The following is a 19,855-nucleotide window of genomic DNA, read 5'->3' on the forward strand; positions in this document are numbered from 1 at the left end:
TTTGAGACTCGAAATTAAAGGGAGAGAAAAGTTTTAGGCTGCACCTCCAAATCGAAACAAAGTTGGTCCATTGTAATACGAGACACAATTTAGGTCGAATGAATGACGATACAGCTACAGTAGTTTGGTTCGAGTCGTAAGCTTAGCAGTTAAGCTTTACCAGGTAGCCATTGCTATGCGTCAGGCGCTCCGTCCGTATTTATATGGGTACCCTTCCTTTTTCACGTGCTTCGTCTGGTTTGAATCGATTGCTTATTTTTCTTTGATCTGATAAGTGCTGTTCTCTTTGTTATAGGTGTTTACGTCACTCTAAGCTGAAAATGCGTTATTGTACTGTGTCATGCATTGTTTGTCAATGTGTGTTCATGACCTGTCGCTGCTCACGGCATGGCTTGCTTTTGTGCGCGCTAGCGCCGCTTACGGTTAAAAAAAAAAAAAAAAAGAGGCGAAACAATGGCCAAGAGACTGCTATTTGTTGTTACTTACACTGCTGCTTTCTTTGATAACAATCAACAAGAACCAAATAATAGACTGCGTATGATACAAGATGTTCTGAACGAGAGTTTAGCTAAAATTTTTCGCCGTTTGAAAATCTTTGCAGACGCCTCTTTTCTACATTACATTCTGCACAGAAATTAGAGCCATCTTAGATTTAAAAATCTAGTCAATTGTCGTGATTCATTTCTGACTGTATCACTATTAGGCATAAGAATAATACGATTATAAACATGACATGATATGTATATTCTTCCGCGTTTGCTGTTGTCTCACACTAGTTTCGTAGTTTATTAGGCAGACAGGATTTAAATGAGATAACAGCAAACACAAAAGAATACATGGCAAAATGTTTATATTCGTATTATTCTTATGGTGAAGAGAATACTGCATGCGATTCACAATTCATAAAAGTTCCTATTAGAAACCATCTCTTCTCACAGGTAGGAAAAAATTCAGAACGTAGAGTTGGCCATATTGACAAACATCCCAAACAGTCTTGCCAGTCGGATTTTCATAGTACATTGAAATGCTGCTGTATTTACTTAATTGGATAATGTATGAAAATGCAGTGGTCGAAACTCGGGGCGGAGAAAAAAGCTCTTCTTCCACCTTTTTTTTCACCGGAAAAAAAGTGCAGCTTAGATTCGAGTAAATACGGTACTGCAACATTTTCTTTGGCATCACCATCAACATCTTCAGTCTCACAGTATCTCATATTTACATTTAGCTTAGTTTTGACAAATAATAGGAAGCAAAATAGAGCCAGAACGAAAAAAATGGGGAAGTGGGTAGAATGACAGTAAATGAAGGAAGGAATTCTATGCAGTATAAGAGGAAGAATGGTACATGAGAAATAGCATTATTGTGGTAACTTCTGTGCAGAAGGGAAACATTGTTCAGGCTTGGTTAGCAATGTACTTTGTCTCCATACATTCTATTCTTTTGCACCTGTAGATCATCTTTTACTTATCTATACCATTTGAAGAAATATTTGCATGAGTAATTTGTGCAATTTCTGTTTAATATGTCATACTCTAAAAGCATAAAACAGTTTCTTAACCCTTTGCATTCTTGTAGCTTTAGTTGTTCAGTTGCACAGTTTCCTGCAGGATGTGTAATTTGTATCATATTTTGTACTTTATTATTTTTTTTTTTAATGTATCTTAACGGACAAGCAATACAAAGCAGTCTTATCACATATGCACTCATGTGTAGTTATAAATTAAGTTCATGATAGCCAGAAGTAATACTAAGTACTGCAGTTTTGCTTGTGTAATTTATTGTTGTACATTTTTCTTGTAGAGCAACTGGGCACTCCGTCACAAGACTTCATGAAGAGGTTACAGCCTACAGTGCGAAATTATGTAGAGAATCGACCACGGTATCCCGGTTACTCATTTGATCGGCTGTTTCCTGATGTCTTGTTTCCATCTGATTCATCCGAACACAACAAACTGAAAGGTAATTGTAGGATTATTTCAGTTATCTGGTACTCTTATAAAACAACCTACAACATACATACTGTAGGCTAAGGCACTTCCTTATTTAATACTTTTGAAGAAAGCTAATTTATCTATAGGCTGTCGCCGAAAGGCACAACAAAAAGATTTTCACACGTAAAGATTTCAGCCAATGGCCTTTGTCAACAATAGACACACATAAGAGCGCACGCGCCCACACACACACACACACACACACACACACACACACACACACACACACACACAACTGCAACTCACACACATGACTGCAGTAGTGCGCAAGCTTAGGGACTGATGACCTCAGCAGTTTGGTCCGATAAGACCTTACCACAAATTTACAAATTTAATTTATCTATATACTACAAACTAGGTATACTTTGATTTCTATAGTTACTTTAACAACTCCTACACCTAAAGTTTTACAGCTCTCTGCTGTCTCTCAGTTGAGTGTTTATTATATACTGTTTGATGGTAAAGTTCCATCAGTATATACTTGATGGCGCTATGTAGTGCCCATTTTGTTGTACAACAGTTGGCGAATCTGTTATGATTCATAATTGTGTATGAAAAAGTATGTTAAAATCTGGTTGTGCAAAATCCAATGCTATCATTTAACTGCAAAGCCATTGGTGTTTTCAACTAGATCGTGTCTGGTACTGATCAATTCTCAAAACAGATCACTGATTAATTTTTTGTTCGCATCTATATATATGCCAGTATATTATGATTTCTGAGGTCATGTGCATAATATCTCTGTTTCAAGGGTACTTTTACCCCAGGATTATAGGTACGCAATCTATCAAACAGTGTTGATGCCAGTGATAGTGTGGAACTAAGGAATACAAACATCATTTGTCAGTATATAGATGAAGGCTCATTTGTAATTGTTAATGTGCACACTACTAAGAAAAACAAATGTCAGTCATATATTGCTCAAATTGTAAGCTACTGTGCTTCAGGCAGTGATTAAGGAATAACATATAATGTCAAATATCTCTGGAAACTGAAGAACAAATAGCCTTAGTTCTGACTGCACCAGATGTTCTGAAACAAGGATTAAGGTTTAAGATGGATGACATTGAAGGTATTGTTCTCAACTAAATTTGGAGCTATGTGTGGGTACTTCATCCTAGTACCTTGTATTATATTTATAATTTTGATGCTGGATCTCACTGTTTGATTTATGTACTTTGACTTAATAAAACACGTTAAAAAGCTTTTGATCAAGCAGTGTATCTACTTCCGGGTCGTCAGAGCTTCATTGTGTTTTTGATATATTGACCACAGATAGAATGGTAGTTGTCAGTCATGATGGAAGTATAGGTCGGTCAATGTATCCCCAAATACATGCTAACTTCGAACATATGCGTTTCTTTCCATTACTTCCTCCATATTTTTATAAAATGTATTGCACTAATTAGTATGTAAAATCATGCCATTGTGGGCTGAAAGCTTGTTTTCTGACAGTCTTTTTGTTGGGCCTTGTAATCATTTCATGCAATCTCCCATGTTCACTACCATAAATATCACATGATAATCACATTTGAATGTTCTGTTCTGTAAAAGAAAAAGTTTAACAGATTGATTTGTGTGTGTAATATTCTTACCTATTGCCCCCCCCCCCCCTGCAGACCTTGATATAATTAGGTGACTTAGGAATTAAGAGAAATGAATCAAAGCTACAATAATGGCTTGTAAACATAAACCAAGGAAGTCATTTACATTACTTTACGTGATAACTGAGCACTTTCATTACTTTTAACTGCAAGGTAAAAAAAACGAAAATATTTCATTAATCATAATGTATATATGCTACAACTAAGGTGACAAAAAAAAACACGTAATGAGAAAAAGAAGACTGATATTTTTTAGACATTTATTTTGAATGGAAGACAGAAAGTTAACTAAAAAAGATCTTCAAATATTTGTAGAATAAAAAGTCAAGAAGAACTTGGATCCGTGAAGGAAGAAAATATTTAGAAAAATACAATATAAAAATTGAAGAAACAGCTGACAGAAAAGCATTTACGGAACAATTACTGCATATGCAAGGATTCTATCATGGAGAATGGAAAAAAAAAATAAATTGGTGTCAAGATGTCAGAACACAGAAAGAGAAAAGATAGTGAACGAATGAAAGAGTATTGGAAGAAAAGAAAAGAACAAATATGTCGTTGATTTGTGAGAAGTAATATGCCACAATGTTTTCCAGACCTTTGAGATGTCAAATATTGGTGACAAAAAGTCCTTAGATAACACGTGAGGTGTTAGATTTAATTGACGGAAAAAAAAGATGCAGGCAGGAGGGAATACAAACATTTATAAAATGCCTAAGCAGGAAAGCACAAAATGCCTAAACAGATCTGGCTAGGGACAATTGCAAGGCTATAAAAGCACCCTTGAGTTGGGAAAAGTGGAGTTAGAGACAACTTTGGAGAAAAGAGAAGCTACCATGTAAATATCAAGAGCTCACTAAACAAAGAAGAGAAAGCTTCCAGATGGAATGACATACAGGAAGATGGTACAAGGGGAATGCACTTAACAACGATATTATAGAAATGGAAGAGGAAAGAAAATAAGATGAGAGATAAGATAGTGCAAGAAGTGCTGCTGCTTGCAGTGTGTTTCAGTTACCTGAGACTGCAGTCATGTGTGTGAGTTGCAGTTGTGTGTGTGTGTGTGTGTGTGTGCTGTTGTTGACAAAGGCCATTGGCTGAAAGCTTTATGTGTGAAAATCTTTTTGTTGTGCCTATCGGCAACTCAGCGTCTCTGCTATAGTGTGAGTGGCAACTTTCCTTCTCATAATATTGTTACATTCCATCCTGGATTTTCTATTGTTTGATAGTTCAAGAATAATTCGACAGAGCATTTACAGGACTTAGTTGAAACAAAGCTCTTGCAGTAGATGACATTCCCACAGAATTATTGAGGTACTTGGGAAAGTGAGCCATATTAAAGTATTTCCCCTGGTTTTCAAGATACACTGATGTGCCAAAGAAAATGGTATTGGCATGTCTGTTCAAATTCAGAGATATGTAAACACAGAGAATACAATGCTGTGGTCAGCAATGGCTATATAAGACAACAAGTGTCTGGTGTAGTTGTTACATTGGTTACTGCTGCTACAATGGCAGATTGTCAAGATTTAAGTGAGTTTGAACATGGTGTTATAGTTGGCGCACGAGCAATGGGACACAGCACCTCCAAGGTAGCGGTGAAGTGGGGATTTTTCCATACTACCATTTCACAAGTGTTCCATGATTATCAGGAATCTGGTAAAAAGGCCCATCAAAACCAACATTGGACTGTTGATGACTGGAAACATGTTGTATGGTCAGATGAGTCACGTTTCAAATTGTATCAAGCGGATGGACGTTATGGGTATGGAGACAACCTCATGAATCCATGGACCCTGCCTGTCACCAGAGGACTGTTTAATCAGGTGGAAGCTCGGTAATGGTGTGGGGCACGTGCAGTAGGAATGATATAGCCCCCCCCCCCCCCCCATATGTCTACATACAACTCTGACAGATGACACTTACATAAGCATCCTGTCTGATCACCTGTGTTCATCCATGTCCATTTTGCATTCTGATGGACTTGGGCAATTCCAGCAGGACAATGTGATGCCCCACACATCCAGAAGTGTTACAAAGTGGCTCCAGGAACATTCTTCTGAGTTAAACACTTCCACTGGCCACCAAACTCCCCAGACATGAACATTGTTGATCATATGTGGGATGTCTTTCAATGTGCTGTTCAGAAGATATCTCCACCCCCTCATATTTATGGACAGCCCCGCAGGATTCATGGTGTCATTTCCCTCCCACACTACTTCAGATACTAATTGAGTCCATGCCATGTCGTGTTGTGGCACTTCTGCGTGCTTGTGTGACTGTACATGGCATTAGGCAGGTGTATCAGTTTCTTTGGCTCTTCAGTGTATGATGCCCTGGGAAACCCACAGCTCGCATGTCAGATTTACTGGCTGTTTGCCACCACTTCCACTGCAAGACAGCTGTGCACACTTTCCCCGAGTGTTTCATGTACAACGTTTGTGCTAGTCTGGAGCTTCTCCCACCTGTATGTCACTGGCCCAGTCCCCATGACAGTAACAATATGCATGTGCCACTTATACTGTGTGATTGAGTGTACAGATGTTTTCTTTTGAATTTTTTTGTTAAATTTCTGCTTACTATGGTATACACAAAGAATCAACAATGTCTCTTGTATTGAACTGTGCAAAAACAGAATCTTAGGTGGAATGTCGGCTTGCATTAATACAAAATTTCCTGTTGTGCTCTTTCCCAATGACTCAACGATACATAGATTAGTGAAGAAATTTCAAGAGATTGGATCCATGTTAGACAAATGTAGGTGTAGAGAACCTATTGATTTAACTGAAAGTAATTAGACAAGGTAGGAGAGGCCTCAGAAATAAGTTTAGCACTTCAGACTAGCGTTGTGTCAGTACTGTCTGCTCGCAGAGCTGCACACAAACTCAAACTGAAACTACACAAAATAATGGCAGTGCATCAGCTGACTAGCTCAGATACTGTTATTCGGCTTAATTATTGTAACTGGCTGTTAAGCTGTGTGTGTGTGATGGGGAGGTTGAGCTCAAAATACTGTGTGTTTGTTGTCCCCCCCCCCCCCACCCCCCCCCCACCCACCCGATGACGCATGTTGACATTTGTGAGGGAACATAAATTTGCAGAACCATTTCATCAGTTACATCTAGAGCCTCCGCATGGTGTGAAAACAGAACTGTGCAATTAGTGCAAGACAAATCGATGAATCTATATTTTTCCATGAAACAATAACTTCTGATAGGTATTTGAACAATATACACTCCATTCTTTTTTTATAAGAGAACTAACACCTAATGAAAAGACCTGTGGTTATTTTATGCAGGACCACACAGTACTAATGTTTCTGTGTGATGCAAAGTGTTTTTAATGGTGGATAGTTGACTGGCCTTTTCGTTCTCCAGATCTAAATCCATTTGATATTCAATGATCCATACCTCAATCACTAAAAATGGAACCCGAATTGGACACGTTGTCTGTCTGTCTGTCCAGCTGTTCAAAATCATTTTTCTCAGGAATGGATAGATGTATCAAATCGAAATTTATATCGCGTTCATATGCCTATGGTCCCAAGGCTGTCTAATAGACATTTCCTTCCAAGCCAATGCAATCAAAAGATACAACCATTTATGTCACATATTTTAATACTCATAGACCCAATCATTGACCTAGAATCATGATATTTGGCAAGAAGCAAGGTTTGACAGCAAAAGTAGAGGCAGATATCAGAAAATTGTTGATTTGTAATTATATAACATGAAAAAAATATTTCTTGTGTCATTTGTTATCAGACTTCAGACTTGAAATTAAAATATTCTCAGAAGTCTTGGAATCCCTGAGGCCAATAACTTGCTAACATTAGTGCTGATAACAGGCAAAAATCATAAAGATTCTCAGTGCATGAATTCTGCTCACACCTGGCCAATTTTTATCTTTGGGTAACGTTAAAAGCTAAGCACCAACTAAGCTCTTAGTTAAGACAATATAAAATTGTCACAAAGAACCCACAGTTGAATCAGTTAAAATGATTGAAAGATAATGTCAATGTAAACAATCCCTTTACACTTGAAGACCTAGAATACAGGGTTTGACTTACCATTTCCCAAATTTCGGCAGCTTAAATTCATCATGTGTTTAACAATGTGTTCAGAAGTTGTGAGACAGCTCTTGAAACAGAAGGGCATCATTGTGAGCTCCTGCTTCAAATTAAAATGTGCTTAATTTAGTCAAATTGCATCATTGTTAATGCTCAAGTCAGAGTAAGTGCATGCAGCTGTTTTTCTGCAGATAGAGGGGCAACAGCTGGTAAACCTGCTGTCCAAGTTGTTGGCTTGCCCCAGGTGTCATACATGGAACACCATGTACCGTATTGACTCGAATCTAAGCCGCACTTTTTTTCCGGATTTCGTAATCCAAAAAACCGCCTGCGGCTTAGAATCGAGTGCAAAGCAAGCGGAAGTTACGAAAAATGTTGGTACGTGCCGCCACAACTAACTTCTGCCGTCGAATATATGTAGTGCGACACAGGCATGCTTTGTAGGCACAAAGATAAATACTGGCGCCAAAACCTCTGCGTCAGTAAATAAATTTAAAAAAAAAGTGGAAGACGAGTTTTTTTTCTCCGCCGCGAGTTTCGACCACTGCATTTTCATACATTATCCAACGAAGTAAATACAAATTCCGTATTGTTCATCTTCGAATGTAGCACAATTTCAGTGTACTACGAAAATCTGACTGGCAAGACTGTTTGGGATGTTTGTCAATATGGCCAACTCCACGTTCTGAATTTTTTCCTATCTGTGAGAAGAGATGGTTGCTAATAGGAACCTGATGAAATTTGAATCACATACAGTATTCTCTTCACCATAAGAATAGTACGAATATAAACATTTTGCCATGTATTCTTTCGTGTTTGCTGCTATCTCATTTAAATCCTGTCTGCCTAATAAACTACAAAACTAGAGTGAGACAACAGCAAACGCGGAAGAATATACGTATCGTGTCATGTTTATATTCGTATTATTCTTATGCCTAATAATGATACAGTCTGAAATGAAGCACGGCAAGTGATTAGATTTTTAAATCTAAGATGACTCTAATTTCTGTGCAGAATTTGATGTAATAAAGAAGCGGCCGCAAAGATTTTCAAACAGAGAAAAATTTTCGCCTAACTCTCGTTCAGAACATGTTCTATCATACGCAGTCTATTATTTGATTCTTGTTAATCATTATCAAAGAAAGCAGCAGTGTAAGTAACAACAAATAGCAGTCTCTTGCCATTGTTTCGCTAATGAGACGATCCCTCTCTTTTTTATTTTAATTGTACGCGGCGGTAGCGCGCACAAAAGCAAGCCATGCCGCGAGCCGCGACAGGCCGTAAACACGCACTATCACAATGCGACAAACAATGCATGACACAGTGCAGTAATGCATTTTCAGCTTAAGAGTGACGCAAACACCTATAACAAAGAAAACGGCACTTATCATATCAAAGCAAAATAGGCAATCGATTCAAACCAGACGAAGCACGTGAAAAAGGAAGGATACCCGTATAAATACGGACGGAGCGCCTGACGCATAGCAATGGCTACCTGGTAAAGCTTAACTGCTAAGCTTACGACTCGAACCAAACTACTGTAGCTGTATTGTCATTCATTCGACCTAAATTGTGTCTCATATTACAATGGACCAACTTTGTTTCGATTTGGAGGCGTGGCCTAAAACTTTTCTCTCTCCTTGAATTTCGAGTCTCAAATTTCAGGTGCGGCTTAGATTCGGGAATTTTTTTTTTCCTTGATTTCGAGTCTCATTTTTCAGGTGCGGCTTAGATTCGAGTGCGGCTTAGATTCGAGTAAATACGGTATATGAAGGAGGCGAAATACCCTCAGACTTAGGTATGAGTGTAATAATCCTTTTTCCAAGGAAGGCAGGAGATGAAAGATGTGAATATCAACAAACCATAAGTCTCATAATACACAACTGCAAAATCCTGGAAGAATTATTTACTGAAGAATGGAAAAGGTGGTAGAAGTCGATCTAGTTGAAGATTACTGTGGGTTATAGAGAAATGTAGGAATACACAAGGCAATATTGATCCTACAACCTTTTTTAGGTTGAAGAGAGGCGAACATACATTTATAGCAATTGTATACTTGGAGAAAGCTTTCAAAAAATGATGCCTGGAATACATTCTGTGAAATTCTGAAGGTAGCAGGATGCAGTAGATTATCTAAAACTAATAAAAAGCCAGTTTGCAGTTATTGGCATTTAAGGACATGAAAGGGAAGAAGTGGTTGGCAAGGAAGCGAGACATAGGTGTAATCTGTCCCCTGCGTTGTTCAGTCCATATACTGAGCAAGTCATGAAGAAAACCAAAGAGAAATTTGGAAACGAGTAAAAGTTCAGAGTGAATAAATAAAGTCTTCAATGGTTGCTGATTACATTGTAATTTCGCTAGAGGTGGCTTGGAAGTGCAGTCGAATGGATGCATCTTGGCAAGAAGGTTTAAGACAAACATCAACAGGAGTAAAACATGTTTAATAGATTTCAGTTGAATTAAGTCAGTTGATACTGAGGGAATTAGATTAAGAAAGGAGACTCTAAAAATAGTATATGAGCTTTGCTAATTGGGTACCAAAATAAATTTTGGTGGTCAAAGTAGAGAGAATTATAAAATATATGGAGTGCAGTGTTGTACAAAAGTGTAAAGCAGAGGGTGAAAATTGTGGGGACCACAGCTCAAATTTAGTAAGCATGTTTAAATGTATGTAGTTTGCTGTAGTTGTGTGAAGATGATGAGACTTGCAAAGCATAAATTAACATGGAGAGCTGCATGACACCTGTCTTTAGACTGGAGACTTTAACATAATTTACATTTGCATCTACATCTACATAATAATAATTTTTTGTTGTTGCATAAAATATTCTGGCGTAGGTCATATATTTAATTGAAATTAAAACAAAAATTGTAATATCAGCCTATAGTCAGATGAGGGGGAAATCGTGCATCCTTAAGTTTTAGAACACAAGGAAAAAATCAAATGGCATAGTTTTTCTCAGTGATTTTGAATTAGAAACACTTTATTAGAGGCAAACAAGGAAGGCCTGACAGTTTGTTTCATCATCTTCTGAATGAGTGAGCTGTTGGATAGTATGATAGTTAAAAATAATATGTATTTTTGTGTTCTATTTGTGACTACTCTCTATTCTGTTTATCACGCTTATGTACTTCTGTTGAATAAGAAAAATAATACCGTAGAAACAGAAAATGTAATGGGACATGTTGTGTAAGCTAGTGTAGCTTCAGAGCTTCGGGTGAAGTTACTTTGCCTTAATACAGTAATATCCAGTATGCCAGGACATTGGACCATGGAATATTTCCTCTATTTATTAGTAGTGGCCATTTTAATCAACATGTACAGAAATTACTGATTTTTTTCAGATAACAAATGAACAATCTTTATGAAAGCTGTATTGGTGTAAAACCTTGTTAATCCAGATGTGTTGCATTACATATAAGAAGTAGCTGCAATAGAAATGAGTTATTTATTTTTTTTACATTTCCCATTAATGTCCACTGTTCTTTCTCATGTAGGCATTATAGTGATTGTGCAGTCACTTTAAAGATGGCTCTGCTTTTGCAACAAACATCCTCAATGTCAGTGTGGTATTAAACTGTATTCATCCTCCTGTTTGTTTCCTCCAGCTCTTTCATTTCTTATTGGGAGGAAGAAACCTGCAATTCTAACTGCAGGTATACTGACATTCCCATTTTTTTTATCTGCTTACCAGCAGCTTAATAAGTGTTTTTCTCATAGTAACATAGCCTAACATATGAACAGTGTAATTTGATGCCCTATTTATTCATTGTTTTTAGTTTTGTGTTGTCTGTTTAATTACAGCAAGTCAAGCTCGGGATTTGCTGTCAGGCATGCTTGTAATTGACCCTGAAAAGCGGATATCAGTTGACGAAGCTCTTTTACACCCATATATCAATGTGTGGTATGATGAAGGAGAAGTAAATGCTGTAAGTATTGAATACATACTATCATGAATATATAAGTGCAGTCCTGTGTCACATATTTAATGAGTCCCAACGTCAAGGCACTGTCCCACTTTTATTAAAATATGAATATGTGAAAACACTTTCAATAAAAGGCAAAAAACTGATGTAAAAAAATACTGCCCAGGCTTATTTTTGATTGCCTGAACATCCACGATATTCTCAATGAATGTCAGTTTAGTTTCTGGCAAGGCCTATTAATAGATGACGCTAAAATTGTGCAGTCTTGTAACAGCCACTTCGCAGAGGTTGGTATCCTATGTGACCTGCTAAATAAAACAGTTCTGTGAGTTAAATGGAATAATTGGAATAGGGATTAAGTCTTACGTAACAGATAGGAAGCAGAGTGGAACAATTACTGATTGTAATTGTCTTCCAGCTTCATTTAGTGGGGCTATGAAGGTTAATGTCGGGTTCCATGCTGTTTCTTATACACTGAAACCAATTAAGCCAACCACTTGGTTGTACGGAGGGTATGGTCTTCTTAAATGGTGATCAAGGTAAAATGTGATGCTGGACGTAATCATTCAAACACAGTTAATTACAACAACTGATACATTGAAAAACAAGTTCTTATAATGTTTTAATAACTGTAATAACAATATAGTACGTATCTAATTATCATCTGCACACACTTTTTCATACATTTGTTTACAGTTAAAGTATCCTATTCCTTTTCCACCTCTTATAGTAAGTACATCAGTTTTTGATTGGAAAGCTCAGATGCAAGGGACTTATGTGTTGCAATACCCTCTAAGGCATTGCCTAATGGGATTGCCTCTACAGGAATTGTGTCATCTTTACTACACTGGTTTGGTTGTCACTACACTGAGGATCTGGGTTCATTTCTGTGATGACATGTTACCAATTATCACCACAATTGAAGCAGTAAATTTCTTTGTTCACTGTAGAAATGTGCAGTTAAGTTTTGGCGGCTTTGCTCATGTGATTGAGGATATTTATTGATTCATCACTACTTTCTACAGCGTCCATGTCTTGTGAAGCTTGAAAACCAGAATTAATGAACCATTTTCTAATTGTCATTTTCCACTCCATTGCACTCACTTTTAATCCAGCAGACATCACGTAAGGTCACAGACTTAGGTAGGTCATGCACAGATGTGGCGTTTTCGGTTTTTGCAACTATGAATGCAGAAGTTTCTTTCAATAATGTAATTTAAAAGACCAGATCACTCTTTGGTTAAGAGGCTGAACACACAATGTTGTATTGGCAGGAAAAAAAAATTGTTTCCACATTTGATAATTTTTTCTGCAGTGACGCGTTGTATTATCATGAAAACTATTTTTCAAGAATGAAAAATGTCACCCAGCATTCGTGGATTTTTAGCCAAGAGACAGCAAGCACCATGGATGATTTCTCCCTTTTCACTGCAGAGGTTAGCACGAAGACCGATCGTTAACATTTGTTTTGCCATTTTGCCTCCTTTGCACTGATCACTCTTAACAGTTAGTGTTTTGTCTGGAATAGCTTTAAAAAATAGACCAGTTTCATCCATGTTGTAAAAGTAACTATCTCAATAGCAACTTGTAATTATAGTGAATCTCAACTTCCAATTAGAACATTGTCAAATGGTTGACTCCATCTTTTCTTTGAATTTTCGTTGTCGTTACCTTCACATTCTTAACATACACTTTGCAATTTGCAATTGTATTCTGTATTTGACTTTTTCCACAGGTCAACTCACTCACTAACTGATGCTGAGATTTTCCTTTTTCACTCTCTCTAGTAACAGAAATTTGCTGTTCTAGTGAAAGAACAAGTTCTCTTTTATTTGAGGTAGCCATAACTGTTCACTACAGAGGAAAAATCAGAACTGTTTGCTATTATAAGTACAAATGACAATGAAATTTTAGATTGTTTTGTCACATTGTCAACGAGAAACCTTACAGTGATACACTATTGTAATTCTCCCTTCTATGATTGTTTATGGTTGCATTAAAGGGAGGGCGTTGTCAGTTAAAGAGTGGTCTTTGGTACAGAAAAGTAGTGGTCATCTTAAAGGGGATAAAGATGCATTGATCTTATGATAGTTTATTTCAGTTCCTTAAAAATATGGTTGTTTAGAGAGGGGGTGGGCTTAAAGGAGTGGTCTTCTTGAGAAGTTCCACCGTATTTATAAATTTCCTCCCACTCTGTTACACTACAGTGGGTAATTTCAGTGGCTAAAAAACAGCAGAAAACCTGTAAACATCTTCCTCAACTGGTTTAGCTGCAGTAGAGTCACTCTGAATGTCAAGTAACTCCTGATGTCCAATTGCATGTCATACAGAAAGAACACGAGGAAATAAATATAAAGTGTAAAGAATAAGAAATTCATCAGGTGGACTCTGCTAGGTTCTTGCGTTTGTGTGTTGGTAGCAAATTGAATTGATCCTGCCATGTCCCAGATCTAGCAAGGAGACATAATTCTGCAAACTTTGGCTTCTGCACAATTGCATAATTTGTACTTAAGAAATCCATCAGAGCAGCTTACTTTCAATATTTCCATATATTGTTGTCTTACAGCATCACCTTTTAGAGGAAGCCATTGGCAATTTCTTTTTTCCTCAGAAAAAAGTTACATGCATTATGAATTGTGTTCATCGGATGATACATTCTTGCAGGAATCTGTTCTGTGAACTACAGACTTTTACATTAAAATTTCATACACTTTTTCTCTTGAGTGTTTCGTAAATAAAATCTTCTCACTTTTCATATCATGGCCACAGTACAAGATCAAAATTCATTCTAGTCATTTAATGAACTTTTTAGCATAAGTGAACAAGCAAATATGTAGTTCTTTTCTATAACTGGTTTGTCCCATTAGTGTAAGCACTAATATAAATAATGTTTTGTCAGAGAAGATGATATATTGATTTTCAAATATTGAGATATGCATAACTCATAGTGAATGCATAAATATTAATTCTGGAATACTTTAGGATTAAGGAGACCATTCACTGAAAAGGAAAAATGTTGAGTTTGCGACAGACACTTACAAAAGAAAGGGAACATGCTAACTTTAGGAGTTATCCTGTGACGAGTTATGGGGTGCCGACTACACTAACAGTGCCAGTATTATTTTTCAGCAGTCGGGCAGTTTGTGGTGTGGATAGTGTCAGTTGAGATGGACAGAGGGACGTGGGTGGCAGGGAGATGGACTGGGGGTGGGTGGCTAGTGCCTCAGATGGAGGTGGCTGATTTGCTGGCTAGGGACATGGGAGGAAGGGGTAGCAGATATATGGGCTGGCATGATTAAAGTGGCTGTTGGGAAGCGCCACATTCTGGAGGTGATGTGGGAATGTGAATTGGGAGGGGCGATAGGACAAAGGAAGGAGAAATTGCTGGGTGGAGGATGTGGAGACAGTGAGTTACCTAAGACAGAGGCCACAATGATTCCAGGAGTGGAGGATGTGTTGCAAGGACAACTCCCACCTGTGCAGTTCAAAGAAGTGCTGGTGGTGATGGGAAGGATACAGATGACTTGCCTTGTGAAGCAACCACTGAAGTTGAGCATGTTGTGCTCAGCTGCATGTTATGCCTTCAGTTGGACAACCTAGTTCTTACAACAGTATGGTGGTGACCATTCATCCTGGTGGACAGCTAGTTGATAGCCAGACCAACATAAAAGACTATGCAGTGTTTGCAGTGGAATTTATGTATGGCATGGCTGCATTCACAGGTGGCCTGGCCTATGATGGGGTAAGTTAAGCCTGTGACAGGACTGTAGTAGGAGATGGCTGGCTGGGTGAATTGGGCAGATCTTGCACCTTGGTCCATAGTGATTCCTTTGGCAAGGGATTGGGAATGGAAGAAGCATAGGGATGGACAAGGATGCTGTGTAGGTAGGGTGGGTGATGGAACACCACTTCAGGATGGGTAGGAAGGGTCTAGGGTAGGATGTCCCTCATTTCAATGTATAATTAGTGATATTTGAAGCCCTGGCAAAGGATAAGGTTCAATTGCTCTACTCCAGGGTGATGTGGGGGCACTCTTTTGTTTTGTTTCTTGGAAGTGGTGGGAGGATTGGGTGGGAGGGGGTTGTGAGAAAGTGGCGTGCAAAACCTGTTTGTGGACGGGGTGTGTGTGTGTGGGGGGGGGGGGGGGGGAGGTTGGTATTGCTGTCTGTGAAGGCCTTTGTGAGACTTTCAGGATACTGAGCAAGGGAGTCCTTGTCACTGCAGATACATCACCTGTGGGTGGCTACAATGTATGTGAGGGACTTTTCATGTGGTAGGGATGGCAGCTGTCAAAATTCAGGTACTGTTGGTGGTTAGTTGTTTTAATGTGGGCAGAGGTGTGGATTGAGCCATCAGGAAGGTGGAGGTCAATGTCCAGGAAGATGGCACTGTGAGTAGAGGAGAACCAGGTGAAGCAGTAGTGAGAAAATATGTTGTGGTTGTGAAGGAATGCAGGTGTGTTGTATTGGCTTTGAGTCCATGTCATGAAGATATCATCAGTGAACCTGAATCATATTTGTGATTTGGGGTTTTTGCAGGTTAGGAAGGTTTCCTCCAGAAGACCCATAAACTGATTGGCACAGGAGGGTGTTGTGTTGGTGCTGTGCCATGGATTTGTTTGTACACCTTCTCTTCAAAGGAAAAGTAATTGTGGGTCAGGATGTAGTTGGTAAGGCATGTAAGGAATTAAGTGTTGCATTTGGGGTCTGAAGGACATTGAGAGATATAGTGTTTGATTGTGGCAAGAAATGAGCAGAAGGGATGTTGTATTAGAAGGTGGCATCAACAGTGGTGAGTGGGGATAGAGAAAGGTAAAATGGAGAGGATGTTGGATAATCAGTGAAGGAAATGGTTTGTATCTTTGATGCGAAAGGTTAGGTTTTGGGCAGTGGTTTTAAGTGTTGGACAACATGAGCCAAAATACTTCCAGTTGGAGCACAATAACCAGTGTGGATGATGTATCTGCAGTGACAAGAAATTGTTTGCCCAGTATACTGGAGGCCTCACAAAGACCTTCACAGACAGGCACTACCCTCCAAACCTAGTTCACAAACAGATTTTGCATGCTATATTCTCACCCTCATCCCCCCCTTTCCCCAATTGCTCCCACCACCACCACCAAGAAACGAAACAAAGTACTGCCCCTTCATCACCCTGGAAGGGAACAAATCAACCATATCCTTCACCAGAGCTTTGATTATCTCTCATCCTCCATCTGGTGTTCTGTCACCCACCCAATCTACACAACATCCTCGTCAATGCATATGCCACTTCCTTCCCCAATCACTTGGTGCAGGAATCACGATGGACCAAGGTGCAAGACCTGCCCAATCCACCCTCCCAACATATCCTACTCCAGCCCTGGTATAGGCTTATCCTGCCTCACCATAGGCCAGGCCACCTGTGAATACACCCATGCCACATACAAACTCTGCTGCAAACACTGCATAGCCTTTTATGTTGGTCTGGCTACCAATCAGCTGTCCATCAGAATAGATGGACATCACCACACTGTCATCAAGAACAAAGTCAATCACTCACTGGCACAACATGCAGCTGAGCACAGGAAGCTCAATTTCAATGGCTTTGTGACAACCAGAGCCAGTTGTATCCTTCCTTCCACTGCCAGCTTCTCTGAACTACACAGATGTCCTAGCAATGCATTGTCCACTCCTGTTATCATACTGGCCTCAGTCTCAGGTATTCCACTTTCTGCACACCCTCCATCCTACAGTTTCCTCTTCCTTTCATGTTGCATTCAACATGTACGCCTCCCACTCACTGCTACAATCACGCTAGCCCCCCCACCTTGTCTCACAAAAGCCATCTCCCTCCTTTCCACTTCCCACACCCAACACTAGCACTATCACAACCAGACTATCTGCCAAAAAATTACATTGGCACTGTTAGTCTAGCTGGCACCCACATCCATCTCATCCAGGGCTAACACTGAAAGCTAGCAAGTCTTCTTTCTTTTGTATGTGCCTATTGACAACTGTACATTTCTACTTTTCAGTGAGTGGTCTCCCTAATCCCAAAATATTTACATTCTGCAAGAACTACCCTACAATACTAATTCTGATGTATTTGTTATATTATGTAGAACTACCTATTTATTTTCAGGTATTTTGATGTACCATTAGTTGATATGAGTGCTACTGTGAATCTACCATATGCTGAGGTGACGAAAGTCATGGAATAGCAATATGCACTTATACAGATGATAATAGTATTGCATACACAAGATGGAGAAGGGCAATGAATTGGTGGAGCTGTCATTTGTACTCAAGTGATTCATGTAATAAGTTTCCTGATGTGTGTATGACCACATAACAGGAATTAACAGACATAAAACACGGTCTGATAGTTGGAGCTAGACACTTGGGACATTCCATTTTGGAAAGTGTTAGGGAATTCAATATCTGTGATCCACAGTGTCAAGAGAGTGCCGAGAATAGTAAATTTCAGGCATTACCTCTCACCACAGACCAAGAGCAGGGATGTTTGTGTACAGTTGTCAGTGCTAACAGACAAGCTACACTGTGTAAAATAAACATGGAAATCAGTGAGGTCTGTACGTTGAACGTATCTGCTAGGACAGTGTGGCGAAATTTGGTGGTAATGGGCTACAGCAGTAGATGACAGACACAAGTGCCTTTGCTAACAGGACAGTGCACTGTGCAGCGCCTCTCCTGGGCTTGTGACCGTATTGATTGGACCCTAGATGACTGGAATACCGTGGCCTGGTCATATGAGTCCTGATTCCAGTTGACAAGATCTGATGGTAGTGTGATAGTATGGTGCACACCACATACAGCCATTGACCCAGGTTGTCAACAAGGCAAAGTGCAAGCTGGTGGTGGCTCCAAATGGTGTGTGCTGTGTTTACGTGGAATGGACTTTGTCCTCTACTCCATCTGAACCAGTTGTTGACTGGAAGTGGTTATGTTCAGCTACTTTGAGACATTTGTAGCCATTCGTTGGACTTTATGTTCCCAAACAATCATCGATTTTTATGGATGACAATGCACCTTATCACTATGCCAAAATTGTTAGAGATTCTGGACAATTTGAGGAGTGATTTGGCCACTCAGATTGCCGGCCGTGTATCCCATCAAACATTTATGGGACATAATTGAGAGGTGCACAAAATTCTGCACTGGCAACACTTTTGCAATTATGGATGGCTATAGAGGCAGCATGGCTCAATATTTCTGCAGGGGACTTCTACTAGAGGTCAGATACAGTATTAAGAGGTATCCCATGACTTTTGTCACCTCAGTGTATTGTACCTTACAGTATCCATCTACGTAAATTTTATAAAAAAAAATAATGATTTTAATTGGTGTAAGAACACTGAGCGTTCCATATCTCAGCAACTCTAGTGCTATTAGGTTCAACAGAACTCATAATAAAATATAATAAATCAAAATTACTGAGAAATTGTATTATTTAAATTTTTTTGTTTGACTGATGGTTGGTTGTTAGCAGAATCTTCGAGTCTTAAATTGTACAAAAGAAAAATTATTTGTTGTACGGGGTGTATAAAATGTGTCTCACGAACTGTGATCATTTATTCATGACATCAAAACATTACAGAAAGTTTGTTAGGAAGGTATGAAAGGGTTTTTAATTTGTGGCGTAAAAAAGATATATTTACCAAATTCATTTACATTAAAAAAAATTTCCTAAGTGGTCACCTGCATCCTTAAGCCTGTGTTCTATACTTCTCTGTACGTGGTGGAAAATCAAGTTTGGAAACACTCCCTTGGAATTCAACAATGGGTGTGGGAGTTGAATACACCAAGGGTTTTAAATGTTCTCAGGGGAAAACATAGATACTTGCAAACTATTGCACCATTGTGCATAAACCACATTCCCTGAATGACAGTAAATGAAGCAATTGTTGTCTGAGAAACCGCAGATGTGTTTGACAGGAAAAACAATGTGGAAGGAAGTAGGGCCAATGAGATGGCCATGAATTATTTGACCCCACGTATTGAGACTGCACCTCTGATGATGTCTGTCTTGTCTGACTTCATGAAGGTTTTCATAAACCCATACATGATTTTTATGATAATTGAAGATCCATCATATGAAAATCTATCCTCACCAATGAGTAAGGTACATGCTGAGAACTGCAGACACAGCACACTCCTCAAACATGCATGGGCATAAAGCTATTCTTGGCTGAAAATCTGCCTCTCTCAGTCCGTGCAGCTATTGAAGGTGATACAGGTACAGATTTTTATGCAGAATGTTTC

At 38.9% G+C, this 19,855-nt stretch overlaps 1 protein-coding gene across 6 annotated transcripts in view; it reads left to right on the plus strand.

The window, feature by feature from the left end:
- LOC126161534 (stress-activated protein kinase JNK) overlaps positions 1 to 19,855 on the plus strand; it is a 566,777-nt gene that overhangs the window by 506,871 nt on the left and 40,051 nt on the right. For all 6 annotated transcript variants that reach the window (XM_049917454.1, XM_049917457.1, XM_049917458.1 and 3 more), the window contains 2 exons: positions 1,801 to 1,959; positions 11,470 to 11,594. In XM_049917454.1, coding sequence (XP_049773411.1) covers positions 1,801 to 1,959; positions 11,470 to 11,594 — 284 coding nt within the window. The remainder of the gene's footprint in view (positions 1 to 1,800; positions 1,960 to 11,469; positions 11,595 to 19,855) is intronic.

Source organism: Schistocerca cancellata, chromosome 2 (assembly GCF_023864275.1).
Source record: "Schistocerca cancellata isolate TAMUIC-IGC-003103 chromosome 2, iqSchCanc2.1, whole genome shotgun sequence".
Classification (NCBI taxonomy): domain Eukaryota; kingdom Metazoa; phylum Arthropoda; class Insecta; order Orthoptera; family Acrididae; genus Schistocerca; species Schistocerca cancellata.